Source organism: Pseudophryne corroboree, chromosome 7, assembly GCF_028390025.1.
Source record: "Pseudophryne corroboree isolate aPseCor3 chromosome 7, aPseCor3.hap2, whole genome shotgun sequence".
Taxonomy (NCBI): domain Eukaryota; kingdom Metazoa; phylum Chordata; class Amphibia; order Anura; family Myobatrachidae; genus Pseudophryne; species Pseudophryne corroboree.
The window spans coordinates 290,981,759-291,001,198 of record NC_086450.1 but is presented as its reverse complement, the minus strand read 5'-3'; the positions used below and the strand labels follow the sequence as shown (position 1 = coordinate 291,001,198).

Below are 19,440 nucleotides of genomic sequence, written 5' to 3'. Positions count from 1 at the left end.
AGCAGCACCACGGCACTGTAGTAAAATGTTGTTCTCCATAAATGGGGGGAGAGCTCGTACACATACGGGTGTACATTCGTTTGAGAAAGTGGAGTCTCCTCTTTCTTACAATGTCCCCTTCAGCAGTTATTCTCACCAGATAATGACTTAGGGCCTTATCCAGGTTTGTTAGCAAACATAAAAAACTTAGCAGTTTGGCAAAACCGTGTTGCACTGCAGAGGGGGCAGTTGTAACATGTGCAGAGAGAGTTAGATTTGGGTGGGGTGTGTTCAAACTAAAATCTAAATTGCGATTTAGAATTAAGCATCCAGTATTTACCATGCACAGAAACAATATAACCCACCCAAATCTAATACCCCTTTCACATTGCACTAAAAACCCGGTATCGACACGGCATATTGCCGTGTCGAAACGGGTCAGTGTGCGATGTGAAAGGTCCTTTTCAGAATTAGCGGGTCGCCTGACCCAGTAATTCAACCCGGTAAAAAAGAAGGGTTATTACCGGGTCAGGCGCAGTGTGAATGGGAGCCGTTCCGATGCGACACGGCTCCCATTCACAGCATAGGCAGAGGCGGCGCAGGAGATGAGCTCATCTCCCGGCACCGCCTCCACCCCCCGCCCCTGCTGCGCCCTCCGCTGCTATGGCAACCGACCCGGTATATTGCCGGGTCGGAAAGCCAGCAACGGAGCGCAAATGCCGGATCCCACCCGGTAAGTACACGTTTCTCTTACCGGGTAGGATCCGGCATTTGCGATCTGAATGCAGCATAACTCTCTCTGCATGTTACTTCTGTCTGACCTGCAGTGAAATAAGTGCTAAATTTTTTTTTTGCTAACAACTCTGAATAACCCCCTTAAACAGCACACAAACAAAAAGAAAACAACTCCATGCATGGGGGAAGGTCTAATCTAATCTATCTTGTATTGTATCAAATAAAAAATAAAAAAAGAGGTCTACTCATTTAATGTTGTAGATTTACTAGTTTAATCAGCCTTGCTGGGCTACGATATTATTCCTATTCATGATTAGCACAGAAAAAAAAAAAAAAGATTATTTTTAAGTGTAGATTTTTTGGTGAAAACCTACACATGGAGTCCTGCTGGTTGTATTTTCTGAATGGTGAACTAGTGACGAAGCAAGAACCACTAAGTATTTATTTGTGGTGTTTGAGAACAAAAAAAAATCATATTTGATTTTGTTCACTTTCTGGAAATTTCAATAGAAGAACTTTTTTGATAATTTTAGTTACATTTTATTTAAAGTGTGAGAATATGCAAAAAGTCTAATGGTATTTTCAGGAAAAAAAACAAGTAATGTGTAAGTAACACGTAACAAACATATTTTTAGTACAATCTGTGTTTATTGAAACAAACTCAGCGATGTTTCATTATTTTTAGAGCAAATGTGGAAAAATTACCTCAGCACGGTGGGAAAAACCTCAGCTGAAAAGAGGTTAATCTGAACAGTCTCTATATAACAATATTATTTCATATGCATTTCCATCAATAAATTACACTTACGCATCACTTCCCCATCTGCCTTACACACCCTGACAGTCATCGCCTGACCAAATTCAAGCGCAATCTGTGAATTGATTTCTTCTAATGTAACCTAAAATGAGAATAAAACCTGTGCTTATATCCACACAAAAAACTAGAAATCAGTATATTATGGGAACAAGTGGATAGCGATACATGAGAAAATCATGGTACACAACTATACGCTTCCCAGTATATAAAGGACTTTATTCAATAACACTTAGTATAATTATCACCAAAAATTAAAATGACAAATACTGTATGTATATAATTTACTGAAAGTCAAGCTCACAGATTACCAGCCAACAATTGTAATACTGCCACATTTAAAGGAGGCAAAAATAAGATTTTACTTACCGGTAAATCTATTTCTCGTAGTCCGTAGTGGATGCTGGGGACTCCGTAAGGACCATGGGGAATAGACGGGCTCCGCAGGAGACAGGGCACTTTAAAAAGAATTTGGATTCTGGTGTGTTCTGGCTCCTCCCTCTATGTCCCTCCTCCAGACCTCAGTTAGAGAAACTGTGCCCGGAAGAGCTGACAGTACAAGGAAAGGATTTTGGAATCCAGGGCAAGACTCATACCAGCCACACCAATCACACCGTATAACTTGTGATAACTTTACCTAGTTAACAGTATGAACAACAACAGAGCATCAGATCAACCCTGATGCAACCAAACATAACCCTTATTTAAGCAATAACTATATACAAGTATTGCAGAAGAAGTCCGCACTTGGGACGGGCGCCCAGCATCCACTACGGACTACGAGAAATAGATTTACCGGTAAGTAAAATCTTATTTTCTCTAACGTCCTAGTGGATGCTGGGGACTCCGTAAGGACCATGGGGATTATACCAAAGCTCCCAAACGGGCGGGAGAGTGCGGATGACTCTGCAGCACCGAATGAGCAAACACAAGGTCCTCCTCAGCCAGGGTATCAAACTTGTAGAACATTGCAAAAGTGTTCGAACCCGACCAAGTAGCTGCTCGGCAAAGCTGTAATGCCGAGACCTCTCGGGCAGACGCCCAAGAAGAGCCCACCTTCCTTGTGGAGTGGGCTTTTACTGATTTTGGAAGCGGCAATCCAGCCGCAGAATGAGCCTGCTGAATCGTGTTACAGATCCAGCGAGCAATAGTTTGCTTTGAAGCAGGAGCACCCAGCTTGTTGGATGCATACAGGATAAACAGCGACTCGGATTTCCTGACTCTAGCCATTCTGGCTACATAAACCTTCAAAGCCCTGACCACATCTAGTAACTCGGAATCCTCCAAATCACGAGTAGCCACAGGCACCACAATAGGTTGGTTCATATGAAAGGATGACACCACCTTTGGCAGAAATTGTGGACGAGTCCGCAATTCTGCCCTGTCCATATGGAAAACCAGATAGGGCTTTTATGTGACAAAGCCGCTAATTCTGACACACGCCTAGCTGACGCCAAGGCTAATAGCATGACCACCTTCCACGTGAGGAATTTTAACTCCACGGTTTTGAGTGGCTCAAACCAGTGTGACTTCAGGAAACTCAACACCACGTTAAGATCCCAAGGTGCCACTGGAGGCACAAAAGGGGGCTGAATATGCAGCACTCCCTTTACAAACGTCTGGACTTCAAGAAGAGAAGCCAGTTCTTTTTGAAAGAAAATGGATAGAGCCGAAATCTGGACCTTAATGGAACCCAATTTCAGGCCCAAAGTCACTCCCGACTGTAGGAAGTGAATGAAACGGCCCAGCTGGAATTCCTCCATAGGGGCATTCCTGGCCTCACACCAAGCAACATATTTTCGCCATATACGGTGATAATGTTGAGCCGTCACATCCTTCCTAGCCTCTATCAGCGTAGGAATGACCTCATCCGGAATGCCTTTTTCTGCTAGGATCCGGCGTTCAACCGCCATGCCGTCAAACACAGCCGCGGTAAGTCTTGGAACAGACAGGGCCCCTGTTGCACAAGTCCTGTCTTAGAGGCAGAGGCCACGGGTCCTCTGTGAGCATTTCTTGCAGATCTGGAAACCAAGTCCTTCTTGGCAAATCCGGAACAAAGAGTATTGTTCTCACTCCTCTTTTCTTATGATTCTCAGCACCTTGGGTATGAGAGGAAGAGGAGGAAATACATAGACCGACGGGAACACCCACGGTGTCACCAGTGCGTCCACAGCTATCGCCTGAGGGTCTCTTGACTTGGCGCAATATTTCTGCAGCTTTTTGTTGAGGCGAGATGCCATCATGTCCACCTGTGGCAGTTCCCACCGACTTGCAATCTGCATGAAGACTTCTTGATGAAGTCCCCACTCTCCCGGGTGGAGGTCGTGCCTGCTGAGGAAGTCTGCTTCCCAGTTGTCCACTCCTGGAATGAACACTGCTGACAGTGCGCTTACGTGATTCTCCGCCCAGCGAAGAATTCTGGTGGCTTCTACCATCGCCACCCTGCTCCTTGTGCCACATTGGCGGTTACATGAGCCACTGCGGTGATATTGTCTGACTGAATCAGAACCGGTTGGTCGCGAAGCAGGGTCTCCGCTTGACTTAGGGCGTTGTATATGGCCCTTAGTTCCAGGATATTGATGTGAAGGCAAGTCTCCTGCCTTGACCACAGCCCTTGGAAAATTCTTCCCTGTGTGACTGCCCCACACCCTCGGAGGCTTGCATCCGTGGTCACCAGGACCCAGTCCTGAATGCCGAATCTGCGACCTTCGAGAAGGTGAGCACTCTGCAGCCACCACAGGAGAGACACCCTGGCCCTGGGGGATAGGGTGATTAACCGATGCATCTGAAGATGTGATCCGGACCACTTGTCCAGTAAGTCCCATTGGAAGGTCCTCGCATGGAATCTGCAGAAGGGAATGGCCTCGTATGATGCCACCCTCCTTCCCAGGACTCGAGTGCAGTGATGCACTGACACCTGTTTTGGTTTTAATAGATTCCTGACCAGTGTCACGAGCTCCTGAGCTCTCTCTATCAGGAGATAAACCCTTTTCTGGTCTGTGTCTAAAATCATGCCTAGGAGAGGCAGATGAGCTGTAAGAACCAACTGCGACTTTGGAATATATAGAATCCAGCCGTGTTGCCGTTACACTTCCAGAGAAAGTGATACGCTGTTCAGCAACTGCTCTCTTGATCTCGCTTTTATGAGGAGATCGTCCAAGTATGTGATAATAGTGACACCTTGCTTCCGCAGGAGCACCATCATTTCCGCCATTACCTTGGTGAATATTCTCAAGGCCGCGGAGAGACCAAACGGCAACGTCTGAAATTGATAATGACAATCCCGTACCGCAATTCTGAGGTACGCCTGATGAGGTGGATAAATGGAGACATGAAGGTATGCATCCGTTATGTCCCGAGTCACCATAAACTCTCCCCCTTTCAGGCTTGCAATGACCGCTCTTAGCGATTCCATCTTGAACTTGAACCTTTTCAGGTATATGTTCAGGGATTTTAAATTCAATATGGGTCTGACCGAACCGTCTGGTTTCGGGACTACAACATGGTCGAATAATACCCCCCTCCTTGTTGAAGGAGGGGAACCTTGACCACCACCTGTTGAAGATATAATTTGTGAATTGCAGTTAACACTGTTTCCCTCTCGTGGGGGGAAGCCGGCAGGGCCGTCGGTGAGGGGGCATCTTCTCAAAGTCCAGCTTGTATCCCTGAGACACAATATCTATTGCCCAGGGATCTGACAGGGAGTGAACCCACATGTGGCTGAACTTACGAAGGCGTGCCCCCACCTGGCCTAGCTCCACCTTTGGAGCCCCAGCGACATGCGGTGGATTTTTGTAGAGGCCGGGGAGGACTTCTGTTCCTGGGAACTAGCTGTGTTGTGCAGCTTCTTTCCTCTACCCCCGCCTCTGGCAAGAAAGGAAGCACCTCGGACTTTCTTGTCTCTTTATTCGAAAGGCTGCATTTAATAATGTCGTGCTTTCCTAGGCTGTGCAGGAATATAAGGCAAAATATCAGAATTACCAGCTATAGCTGTGGAAACCAGGTCCGAGAACCCTTCTCCACACAATCCTCAGCCTTCCATATGCCTCTTAAGTCGGCATCATCTGTCCATTGCATATTCTACAGGACACGTCAAGCAGAAATCGACATAGCTTTGACTCTAGGACCCAGTATACTTATGTCTCTTTGGGCATGTTTTATATATATATATATATATATATATATATATATATATATATATCTCTTAAGACAGCATCTTTAATATATATATATATATATATCTATATATACATATATATATCTATATGCATACTAGGGTCTCAATCTCTGCTGATAAGGTACCTGTCCACGCTGCCACAGCGCTATAAACCCATGCCGACACAATCGCCGGTCTGAGTAGTGTACCAGAATGTGCACGCTATCTGCAGGATCCCTGAGAATAGCTGTTACGTCAGGGCTACCTTTTGGGCAAACGTGACACCCTAGGGGAAGATTCCCATCATATCCTGGCCCTAGTGGGGAAAGGATACTAAACAGATAGGAACCGCGCTTAGTATCCAATATAAATTTTTTTTTTATTTCTAATACAGTTTAATATAATTTAGACAATTACCGGACGGGTTTCATAAAAAAATATATATAGTATAGCATATATATACTTATACAAATTCCTAACACTATTATAGTGCTGAATTAATATATAATACAAAACACAAATTTAAGAACTGAATGCACACATGGTATAATTATCCGTATTGCTGATTAAGACACTGCTTCAAATGACTCATATCACATTGCAGGCGTCCCTGCAATGCGTAAATTGATTGGAGAATATATATCAATGAGGGATTCAAATATTCTTATAGTCCCTTATGTCTATATGTTTATGTTATATATTCATCATTAATTATAACAGTCCCATAAGTCAGCAAATGTGGTATTGATTTGTGGTTTTAGCAAGCTAGTAAATTAGCCGTCTCCTCCACCATACGATCCCAAGGCTATCTCTGGATGTAATATAGGCTGCAATATAATTCAGGTCTGGGAGCACAATCCCTATTCCCCCTTAGCACTGGGGTCCGGATGTCCGGGTATCGAGCTGATTATTGAACTATTAAGCCTTGATACAGAGTATGCCTGATGATCGGTTATTAATTAGCTTTAGCCGGCCGGCTAGTAAAGAACTCACTCGTTTTTCTTCTCCTCCACATACGCGTTTCTCCGCCTCAATGTGCCGTCGGCGGCTTCCTCAGACACACTGCCGGCCGGCTAAAGCTAATTAATAACCGATCATCAGGCATACTCTGTATCAAGGCTTAATAGTTCAATAATCAGCTCGATACCCGGACATCCGGACCCCAGTGCTAAGGGGGAATAGGGATTGTGCTCCCAGACCTGAATTATATTGCAGCCTATATTACATCCAGAGATAGCCTTGGGATCGTATGGTGGAGGAGACGGCTAATTTACTAGCTTGCTAAAACCACAAATCAATACCACATTTGCTGACTTTTGGGACTGTTATAATTAATGATGAATATATAACATAAACATATAGACATAAGGGACTATAAGAATATTTGAATCCCTCATTGATATATATTCTCCAATCAATTTACACATTGCAGGGACGCCTGCAATGTGATATGAGTCATTTAAAGCAGTGTCTTAATCAGCAATACGGATAATTATACCATGTGTGCATTCAGTTCTTAAATTTGTGTTTTGTATTATATATTAATTCAGCACTATAATAGTGTTAGGAATTTGTATAAGTATATATATGCTATACTATATATATTTTTTTATGAAACCCGGCCGGTAATTGTCTAAATTATATTAAACTGTATTAGAAATAAAAAAAATTTTTATATTGGATACTAAGCGCGGTTCCTATCTGTTTTGTCTTGTTCTATTAAGTGGTGGTAGAGAAACCAAGCCCCAGGAGCGTGCGGCTAATATCCAATTTAAACATCAGCGCCCCATTTTTTGCTTTTTTCTGTTGGGAAAGGATACTGCCTGAGAATTCTTTGTGGGAAACTGCAGTCTCTTGTCTGGAGATTCCCGCTCTTTTTCATCATGAGAGGAGGGAAATTTACCTCAGCTTTCTTCCCCTTAAACATGTGTACCCTTGTGTCAGGGACAGATGAGTCATCAGTGATATGCAAATCATCTTTTATTACAATAATCATATATTGAATACTTTTCTGCCATTTTGGCTGTAACTTTGCATTATCGTAGTCGACACTGGAGTCAAACTCCGTGTCGATATCAGTGTCTATTATTTTGGATAGTGAGCATTGAGAGACTCTAAAGGTCTCTGCGACATAGGGACAGACATGGGTAGATTTCCTGTCTGTTCTCTAATCTTTTGTGCAATAAATTTACCTTAGCACTTAATTACACATATCCAAACAGGTGTCGGCGTTGTCGACGGAGACACCCTCTCACACACATATTTGCTCCATCTCCTCCTTAGGGGAGCCTTTTACCTCAGACATGTCGACACACACGTACCGACACACCAGACACTCAGGGAATGCTCATCTGAAGACAATTCCTCCATAAGGCCCTTTGGAGAGACAGAGAGAGAGTATGCCAGCACACACCCCAGCGCTATTAACCCAGGAATAACACAGTAACTTAATGTTAACCCAGTAGCTGCTGTTTATATTGATTTTTGCGCCTAATTATGTGCCCCCCCTCTCTTTTTACCCTCTTCTACCGTGTAACTGCAGGGGAGAGACTGGGGAGCTTCCTCTCAGCGGTGCTGTGGAGAAAAAACATGGCGCTGGTGAGTGCTGAGGAAGAAGCCCCATCCCCTCGACGGCGGGCTTCTGTCCCGCTTTCATGTACAATTTTGGCGGGGGCTCATACATATATACAGTGCCCAACTGTATATTATGCAAACTTTTGCCAAAGAGGTCTCTAATTGCTGCCCAGGGCGCCCCCCCGCGCCCTGCACCCTTACAGTGACCGGAGTATGTGGGTTTAGTGTGGGAGCAATGGCGCACAGCTGCAGTGCTGTGCACTACTTCATATGAAGACTGGAGTCTTCTGCCGCCGATTTCGAAGTCTTCTTGCTTCTGTCACCGGCTTCTGTCTTCCGGCTCTGCGAGGGGGACGGCGGCGCGGCTCCGGGATCGGACGACCAAGGGTGCGATCCTGTGTACGATCCCTCTGGAGCTAATGGTGTCCAGTAGCCTAAGAAGCAGGACCTATCTTCAGTGAGTAGGGCTGCTTCTCTCCCCTCAGTCCCACGTAGCAGAGAGTCTGTTGCCAGCAGATATCTCTGAAAATAAAAAACCTAACAAAATACTTTCTTATAGCAAGCTCAGGAGAGCTCACTAAGTAGCACCCAGCTCGTCCGGGCACAGATTCAAACTGAGGTCTGGAGGAGGGACATAGAGGGAGGAGCCAGAACACACCAGAATCCAAATTCTTTCTTAAAGTGCCCTGTCTCCTGCGTAGCCCGTCTATTCCCCATGGTCCTTACGGAGTCCCCAGCATCCACTAGGACGTTAGAGAAAATAGGAAAATTACTTAATAATCACTTGGGTTTTCAGCTTTTTACATTTCATGAATATGAAATTACTGTAAAACTCCCAACTATTTTGGGGTATATGCAATTGCGGTCGAATTCCCGAAATTGTCGAATTTCGGGTCATTTTCGCCCAAGAAAAAATTTCGCCTATGCAATTCAGTGCTTTCCGACCAAAAAACGGACTTTCAAAATTCGACTTTTTGAAATTCGAATTTTTGCAAATTCGACTTTTCTGCAATGATACAAGTGCGGACAGGCAGAAAGAAAAAGTATTCCTTTATTAGGGCACACAGGGACTAATACCATTCATTTAACTATAAGTCATCACCCTTTCAGATAATGACCACTAATGTTAAAATATAACTTTTATTATATAACGTTAATAGCTGGCGAAATATGTGAAATAAAATAATAAATTTGTGCAAGAAGTGAAAACAAAAAATTGGATAAATAAAAATAAAGTGATGTTAAAAAGCTAAACCACTGGATATGCTTGATGTATTATTCCTTATTAGGATATGTTCCTAGTTGCTATGCAGTAAATTGTTGTATTTGTAAATTATTACTCTTGATGTGTGTGCGGCTCTAATCAGACGCTCACATTCTACTGTAGTGGTGTTGAGCGGCCCCCGTTATTGACATGCCATGTGATTCTTCAATTCACAATCGAAAAGAGGCACTGGTGAATTTGCTTAAATGTATGCATTCACCCTCATTAATCCTTGCCTCATAGGTTGGTATGTTATTATAAACGGTTATATCTGTTAATCGACCTGTGCTTGTTGCATGCTCATATAATCAGAAAGTGACTGTGAGCATGCTATTATTCCACTACTATTTTGTTCAGATAGAGTAGAGAAGGATCACTATTCAAATGACCCGTAGCTGTATTTTTCTGCTACGAGTAGATGAGAGCTAATCTCCTGAGTTCAATATTTAAACTATTATCGGCTTTATAATTAGCCAGTTGAATTCATTGGATTATAGCTCCGGTTTGTTCACAAGTGACAGTCTTGTTGGTTATTTTGCAGCATGTGTGAAATTAATTAGTGAGCCATGTCTGACATGCATACTTTATTATCAATTGGCATGAGATTCCTGCCCTGAGCTTGATCAGGGATATAGTCTCAGTTTATTTTATTACACCGGATTACAAATTAAAATATGATCAGCTAGTGTCGTGTCATTTGCTTCACTGCTGACAGCTAGAATCTAGTGTTTGGTGCGGGTTCTGAGATTTTATTCTCCGCAATTGTATGCACCGGCTCATTCACATTAATTATCCATTAGTCTTTTGGGATTAATTAACAAAGTGAGTCTCACAGATTATTTGATCAGATCTCAGTGTATGTATGCTTAATTGCTATATAACGTGCTCCATCGGACGAACGCCCGTTCTTATTATATTTACAAATAATTGGTGTATTTAGGATTGTGTCCCAGATACAAACTTATTTAGGAGCTCGTTTGGCATACATCACGTCTCATAAGAGGACTCATTTGATATAACACCATGTGCTGCAGCCAGGGGCTCGGTGTCCAGCACGGACTTTTAAAAGTTTCCCCTGCTCCCCGTCACACTGAACGGCTCACTAAGATTGCTGTCATAGCACACACATGCCGCTATCTCAAATCCTTCTACCTCCTACGTACACACACATATCATTCACCTATTCTAGCAACATATTTCTATTCATCAAGCATATATTGAACATTTACAGGGCTTATCCACCCATACAGTGGTTTAACTGAATAAAACGGACACGTCTCCACGTGTACCGCTCAGCCTAACGATCGTTTCGCTTATACAGCTTAATCATAGGAACCCGATTAACGGGAGAAAGGAAGCTATATGCACCCAACTTAATTGTGATTGGATGTATCTTTTGATTGACGTCTTCACCCGCCAATTGATTTCATTTATATATTTCTTATATTATACTCCTAATCAGAGTCAATAATCTTAAAGAATAACTTCTATCTGCATGATTTTGTCATACATTTCTAATTGGAAGGTAGTTAAGAGAAGAAGAAAAAAGAAAAAGGGAACGAGAAAAGGAGAGAAAAATCGTAATGTATAATTATGACAGAGATTTATTCGAGGCATGTTTTATTCATCATATGCCATTAGGTATAGGGTCCTATCATTGCTCACATCCTTCTTATGGGTAATTTATTGTGTTCCTAGTTTTTCCAGAGGATGGCTGTATCCATCCATAGCATTTCTCCGGATGGATATGATATGTATAGGAAAATTATGTATATCAAATCTATATATCTATTTTAATCAACCGAGTGAAACCGAATAGATTGAATGGAGAAACATAATAAAATATGTTAATAATGTGATGTTAATGATAATAAATCATAATGTGTAAAATAATAAATATACAAATTCATATTGATCTCCTGTCGTTTTCTATATAATAGAATAGAGAGGAATGTGTATATAAGAGTAGAATAGTAATAATAATAATAATAATAAGCTAGTATATTTTACTCATGTGGGATCCAAATAGATATCCACTGAGTTATTTTTAATATGAAAAATAAAAAGTGAAAAAGTATATTGTATGTGAACATGAGATCATATGATCCAATTCTGGATCATATTGATTCTTCCTCAGTGATGAATAAATTATAGTGAATAAAATTACGTAGATTAAATGACATAAATATTGTTCAATGTCGTATAAGGTGTCAGTAAACAATCGTATTTTTCTTTTTAAATATTGTGAATCAATTGAGTGCAAGTTCATGTGATAAAATATAACAAACAAAAAATAAAAGTGTAAAAAGACAAAAGTGAGTCAAAAGGTGATCAGAATGTGCTTATTTTTATAATTATAATACATATATGTGTTTATTTTAATACTTAAATTAATATATCCTTTACTTATGAACCTAAGCCATCCCACTATTGGTTTGATTCTTTCATACATACATATATATCCCTATCTTTTAGAATGGGTCAAAAGGAGAGCATAATTTTCACTGCAAAATCATGCAGATAGAAGTTATTCTTTAAGATTATTGACTCTGATTAGGAGTATAATATAAGAAATATATAAATGAAATCAATTGGCGGGTGAAGACGTCAATCAAAAGATACATCCAATCACAATTAAGTTGGGTGCATATAGCTTCCTTTCTCCCGTTAATCGGGTTCCTATGATTAAGCTGTATAAGCGAAACGATCGTTAGGCTGAGCGGTACACGTGGAGACGTGTCCGTTTTATTCAGTTAAACCACTGTATGGGTGGATAAGCCCTGTAAATGTTCAATATATGCTTGATGAATAGAAATATGTTGCTAGAATAGGTGAATGATATGTGTGTGTACGTAGGAGGTAGAAGGATTTGAGATAGCGGCATGTGTGTGCTATGACAGCAATCTTAGTGAGCCGTTCAGTGTGACGGGGAGCAGGGGAAACTTTTAAAAGTCCGTGCTGGACACCGAGCCCCTGGCTGCAGCACATGGTGTTATATCAAATGAGTCCTCTTATGAGACGTGATGTATGCCAAACGAGCTCCTAAATAAGTTTGTATCTGGGACACAATCCTAAATACACCAATTATTTGTAAATATAATAAGAACGGGCGTTCGTCCGATGGAGCACGTTATATAGCAATTAAGCATACATACACTGAGATCTGATCAAATAATCTGTGAGACTCACTTTGTTAATTAATCCCAAAAGACTAATGGATAATTAATGTGAATGAGCCGGTGCATACAATTGCGGAGAATAAAATCTCAGAACCCGCACCAAACACTAGATTCTAGCTGTCAGCAGTGAAGCAAATGACACGACACTAGCTGATCATATTTTAATTTGTAATCCGGTGTAATAAAATAAACTGAGACTATATCCCTGATCAAGCTCAGGGCAGGAATCTCATGCCAATTGATAATAAAGTATGCATGTCAGACATGGCTCACTAATTAATTTCACACATGCTGCAAAATAACCAACAAGACTGTCACTTGTGAACAAACCGGAGCTATAATCCAATGAATTCAACTGGCTAATTATAAAGCCGATAATAGTTTAAATATTGAACTCAGGAGATTAGCTCTCATCTACTCGTAGCAGAAAAATACAGCTACGGGTCATTTGAATAGTGATCCTTCTCTACTCTATCTGAACAAAATAGTAGTGGAATAATAGCATGCTCACAGTCACTTTCTGATTATATGAGCATGCAACAAGCACAGGTCGATTAACAGATATAACCGTTTATAATAACATACCAACCTATGAGGCAAGGATTAATGAGGGTGAATGCATACATTTAAGCAAATTCACCAGTGCCTCTTTTCGATTGTGAATTGAAGAATCACATGGCATGTCAATAACGGGGGCCGCTCAACACCACTACAGTAGAATGTGAGCGTCTGATTAGAGCCGCACACACATCAAGAGTAATAATTTACAAATACAACAATTTACTGCATAGCAACTAGGAACATATCCTAATAAGGAATAATACATCAAGCATATCCAGTGGTTTAGCTTTTTAACATCACTTTATTTTTATTTATCCAATTTTTTGTTTTCACTTCTTGCACAAATTTATTATTTTATTTCACATATTTCGCCAGCTATTAACGTTATATAATAAAAGTTATATTTTAACATTAGTGGTCATTATCTGAAAGGGTGATGACTTATAGTTAAATGAATGGTATTAGTCCCTGTGTGCCCTAATAAAGGAATACTTTTTCTTTCTGCCTGTCCAATATTGAATAGTTTTATTCCAGGTGCACCCCCCTAAAGATGCATTGTTAGTCCTGTTTAGGGACAAATCTATCTCTAGCTAGGGGAAAGACAATAATAAAATACCAGATATTAGAATACACTGGAGGTCTGTGCGGTCTTTTGCATTCCTAATATCACTACTACTGAGGTCTATCCTCAGATCCAGACCTAGCACGACAATATATTATCTGAGCATTTATCCTTGATAGAATTTACACTAACCTGAAAGGGAGCTATCATGACTAATTTTAGTCTTACTGCGGAACTACTTAGTAGGAGAGAAAAATGGAATAATGATGTTGGATCCATCTTTTCGGATACAACAGGAGGAGAGTCCAGACATACTAACAACTGGAATGATGACCTTATATTATTAAAACAACTTCTCACCAAACAAATGAAAACCTGGTGGGAAATGACCACTTTTGATAACTATATCAAACACAAAATCACCCCAAGAGGTCTGAGACCTAGGGTCTTCCCAGCATATGATCTCAACACTGAAAATCTTAAACTGGAATGGGAAGAGGTATTAAAGAAATGTTCACATGACCTTATGCTGATTTTGGTAAAACATGACAATTTAATACTAGATCAATGCAGCAAAGAAATTGAAATTGTCACTAACAAATTAAAGGTTCATGAACAAGAAACAACATTCCAACAGACATTTGAAAAATATAAAAATGATCTTAGTAAATTGGAAACAGAAATTATGGATCGCAAAAAGAACAAATTTATGAGGGATAAACGAGACTATGCCCTCAATCAGGTCTTCAGATGGAATTATAAGAAAGATCTATCACGTCAGAAAAGGAGACCATCACATAGTTTTACCTCTACAGACCAGGACTCCTCAGAAGCAGAGGACTCTCAAAAGTCATACCAATTAAAAGCAAATTTACCCTCCCATTCCAGTAGGGATTTTTTAGACATAGCTCCTGTATCTATGGAAGATCGTGGAGGTGGAAAAGGAGGAAGATCAGGAGAGGCAAAAAGCACGCAAAACCGTGGAAGATGGGACAATCAGGGAACACCTCGGTACTCCAAGAGAACACAGAAGCGGAAATAGGTGACAATAGTACGACGGAGGACCTTCTAAAAATCATTAATTTATCTGACATAATACTCACAGATTCTCACATTTCAGTTCTAAGTAAGGGTCTTTCTTTCTCCCCAGTTAGACATCTCGATAGGTTCAGTTTGGAGAAAGATCTTCACCTCTTTGGGCGTAAAGTACTACTCAATAAATTTTATTCACTCAAGAAACATGACACCAATATAGATCTTCAGGAGAGTGAAATCAATCAAGAGCTCACAGAAGATGATTTAGGAGCAATACAGATACTTGAGGAACTGGCCAACGAGGAAGAGAACACAATCTCCAGTCAGAGACCTATCTGTAAAAAGAAAGGTACATTCTTCCCCCAGGGAAAGATTTGCCCCAATGTGGGCATATTCATGGAGAGTGTCTCTAAAGAATTAGACACACTTGAGCAAATCTATAGAAAAAGATCTTCCATGAATGACAATCTTACCCCAGGGGAGAGGGAAGCCCTTAAGGACATAAAAACCTGGAACAATGTTCAAATTAAACCTTCAGATAAAGGAGGGAATGTGGTTATCTGGGATAAACAGCTGTACTTAAATGAAGCGATGACTCAACTCAATGATCATAAGTGTTATAAACGCTTAGTGTCCAACCCTATGGAGATCTACAAAAAACAATATGATAAAATGATTATATCGGCATATGAGGATGGGATCATCAATAAGACAGAGTCTAAATTTCTGGAAGTGAATGAACCAAAAATCCCTACACTATATTTACTTCCTAAAATTCATAAAAATGAAAGCCTACCTCCTGGACGACCGATTGTGTCTGGGATAGAAAGTCTCACTGAACAAGCAAGCAAATTTCTTGATACCCATCTTAGGAAGTTTGTTATCAGTTTGCCATCCTATGTTAAGGACACAATGGAGGTTCTGTGTAAACTGGATGAGATCCATGTAAGTGAGCGGGTTCTGCTCATTACATGTGATGTAGAATCTCTGTACACGAGTATCTTACACGATAAGGGAATAGAATCAGTTGAGTTCTTTCTCAATAAGGATGGCAGTACAGAGTTTGGGAAATTTATCATCAAACTTCTGACTTTTGTACTACAGAAGAACTTCTTTGTATTTGATGACAAATACTATCTGCAGGTGAGGGGCACAGCGATGGGGGCGGCTTGTGCCCCCACCTATGCCAATATGTACTTGGGATGGTGGGAGGAGACAATTGTCTTCCATGAGAACATGGAACCATACACCCAATACATATTGATATGGATGAGGTATATTGATGACCTCCTGATACTCTGGGACGGTCCTCATGATAAATTCCGAGACTTTCTGAATATACTAAATACAAATGAATTAAATCTCAAACTCACCTGTGAGACAAGTACAACAACGGTGACTTTTCTAGACCTGAAGATAACAAAAATGGAAGATGGAACAATCTCCACAGATCTCCACAGGAAACATACAGCTACAAATAGTGTACTACATAAATCCAGTGCACATTATCCTGCCGTTCTGAGGGGTATTCCGAGAGGAGAATTCCTCAGAATGAGGAGAAATTGCTCGGATATGACAAAATATGAACTCAGAGCCAAAGAACTTAGTGAGAGACTCTTGAGAAGAGGCTATAGCAAGAGGGCAATAAAAAAAGCCAAGTATCAAGCACAACAAACGGATAGGAACCATCTGTTACACCCCAATAACGTTAGAACTAAGGAATCAGGAATCATCAGATTTATTGGAGATTACTGCTCGGAATGGGAGGAAATTCAGAGGATTCTGAATAAACATTGGTCAATCCTGACCCTAGATCCAGATCTGGCAGAAAAACTTGGCCCAAGACCGTCTATCAGTTGGCGGAGAGCAACAAATTTGAGGGATAGTTTGGTCCATAGCCACTATGACTCCAAAGAAAGTAAAAAGAAATCCATAGTTGGATCCTTTAGGTGTGGGGAATGTAAAGCCTGTGACTATATGGTGAAAACAACCACATTTAAGGACAAATTTGGCAGAACACATAAGATTGATGATTATATCAATTGCAAAACATCTGGGGTAATTTATTGCCTAACATGTACGTGTGACAAAAGGTATATCGGAATGACATCCAGACCACTGAAACAAAGAGTTCTCGAACATGTAGGCACAATCAGGAACAGCAAAAGAGATTATGGCAGATTCAAGCAACTTACATCTGTAGCTAAACATTTTTATGAAAAACACGATGGAAGAACCACAGATCTAAGGGCCTTTGGAATAGAACAAATCCACATGGGAATTAGGGGTGGCAACCTGACACAAGAACTGTCTAAAAGAGAGAGTCGATGGATTTTTCTATTGAATGGACTACATCCTCATGGTCTAAATGAGAACATCAATTTTGGTGCTTTTCTGTAAATACATGATGGATACGGTCAGCCTCCCCCGCAAGCTGGTACTTGGAGAACCACAAGTACCAGCATGCGGGAGAAAAACGGGCCCGCTGGTACCTGTAGTACTACTGGAAAAAAAATACCCAAATAAAAATAGGACACAGACACCGTGACAGTAAAACTTTATTACACACTACCGACACACACATACTTACCTATGTTCACACGCCGACATCGGTCCTCTTCTCCATGTAGAATCCAGGGGTACCTGAAAATAAAAGATCAATATACTCACCTCAGCCATGGTCCAGAGATAAATCCACGTACTTGTAGAAAAAAACAAACCGCAAATACCCGACCAAACGGACTGAAAGGGGTCCCATGCTGACACATGAGACCCCTTTCCACGAATGAGACCTGTCAGTGACAGCTGTCACAGAAAGGTCTCTAAAGCCAATCAGGAAGCGCAACTTCGTTGCGCTCATCTGATTGGCTCTGCGCGTCTGAGCAGACAGCGCATCGCACAGCCCCGTCCATTATATTCAATGGTGGGAACTTAGCGGCTAGCGGTGAGGTCACCCGCCGGTCAGCGGCTGACCGCGGGTTAACCCCACCGCTACCCGCAAAGTTCCCACCATTGAAAGTAATGGAGCGGCTTTGCGATGCGCTGTCTGACAGCTCAGACAGTGCACAGCCAATCAGGTGAGCGCCACGGAAGTAGCGCTTCCTGATTGGCTGAGGGGACTTCAGTGACAGGAGTCACGTGATGTCCCGGCATTCAGGAGAAAGGGGTCTGATGTGAAAGCATGGGACCCCTTTCAGTCCGGTATGGAGCGGGTATTTGCGGTTTGTTTTTTTGCCAAGTACGTGGATTATCTCTGGACCTGGATTTACCTCTGGACGCTGGAAGGTGAGTAAAAAATTTTCACAGGTACCCTCGGATCGTCGGAGACCGTGGCAGTCGGCGTGTCAACATAGGTAAGTATGTGTGTGTCGGTAGTGTGTAATAAAGTTTTACTATCAAGGTGTCTGTGTACTGTATTTATTTGGGTATTTTTTTTCCAGTAGTACTACTACAGGTACCAGCGGGCCCGTTTTTCTCCCGCATGCTGGTACTTGTGGTTCTCCAAGTACCAGCTTGCGGGGGAGGCTTGCTGGGACTTGTAGTACTGCTGGAAAAAACAATATTCTTTTCATTATCACAAAAGGCTATCAGCCCCCCCATCCGCAGCCCATTGGATGGGGGGGGACAGCCTCGGGCTTCACCCCTGGCCCTTGGGTGGCTGGGGGGGGGGACCCCTTGATTGAAGGGGTCCCCACTCCCCCAGGGTACCCCGGCCAGGGGTGACTAGTTGGATATTTAATGCCACGGCCGCAGGGCACGGCATAAAAGTGACCCCCGGCTGTGGCATTATCTGTCCAGCTAGTGGAGCCCGATGCTGGTGTTAAAAATACGGGGGACCCCTACTCTTTTTGTCCCCCGTATTTTTGGCACCAGCACCAGGCGCAGAGCCCGGTGCTGGTTTTAAAAATACGGGGGATCCCTGGCCAATTTTTCCCCGGATTTTTAGAACCAGGACCAGCTCGATGAGCCCGAGGCTGGTTATGCTTTGGAGGGGGGACCCCACGCCATTTTTTCCCCCGGGTTTTTCCCGTTTTTTCCCGTTTTTTAAAATCGCGGCAAAATCCGCCAAATCGGACGATTTTCGCCCGCGGTTCTGGCGAATCCGTTTTTCATTGAATATGGTGAATTCCGGCAGCCACCTTCCGGAATTCACCTGTCGAATTAAGTCGAATTAAAAAACGGCGAAAAATTGCAGCGATTCGCCGTGAATTGCATATACCCCTTTATGTCTGTTCCATTTTGATGAACACTTTTCGATCTGAAACAGCATGAGTGTAAATCAGCAGCTGTGCTTTTATGTAATGCTTTCACAACATCAATAGTGCCAATATCATGTCATGTACATGCAGGCTCAGACATGTTACCCTGGGGTTGGGTACAATATGCCAACAGTCAGAATATCGACACTCATCACAAGACATAATCATAATGTCAACAGTGACCATGTAGACAGTGAAGAAATTTTGAAATTTTGAATGTTTAAATAGTGTCCATGATTGTCCAACGATGACTTACGTTGCCCTGTCAGTTGCAGCATCTTCCTGTGACCGTCAGTTCTGGGTCAAACCTCCAATCCTCCGG

At 41.9% G+C, this 19,440-nt stretch overlaps 1 protein-coding gene across 6 annotated transcripts in view; it reads right to left on the bottom strand.

Annotated features, from left to right (window-relative positions):
• Positions 1 to 19,440, bottom strand: part of SNRNP25 (small nuclear ribonucleoprotein U11/U12 subunit 25) — a 137,437-nt gene that overhangs the window by 45,036 nt on the left and 72,961 nt on the right. For all 6 annotated transcript variants that reach the window (XM_063934217.1, XM_063934220.1, XM_063934218.1 and 3 more), the window contains one exon: positions 1,523 to 1,613. In XM_063934217.1, coding sequence (XP_063790287.1) covers positions 1,523 to 1,613 — 91 coding nt within the window. The remainder of the gene's footprint in view (positions 1 to 1,522; positions 1,614 to 19,440) is intronic.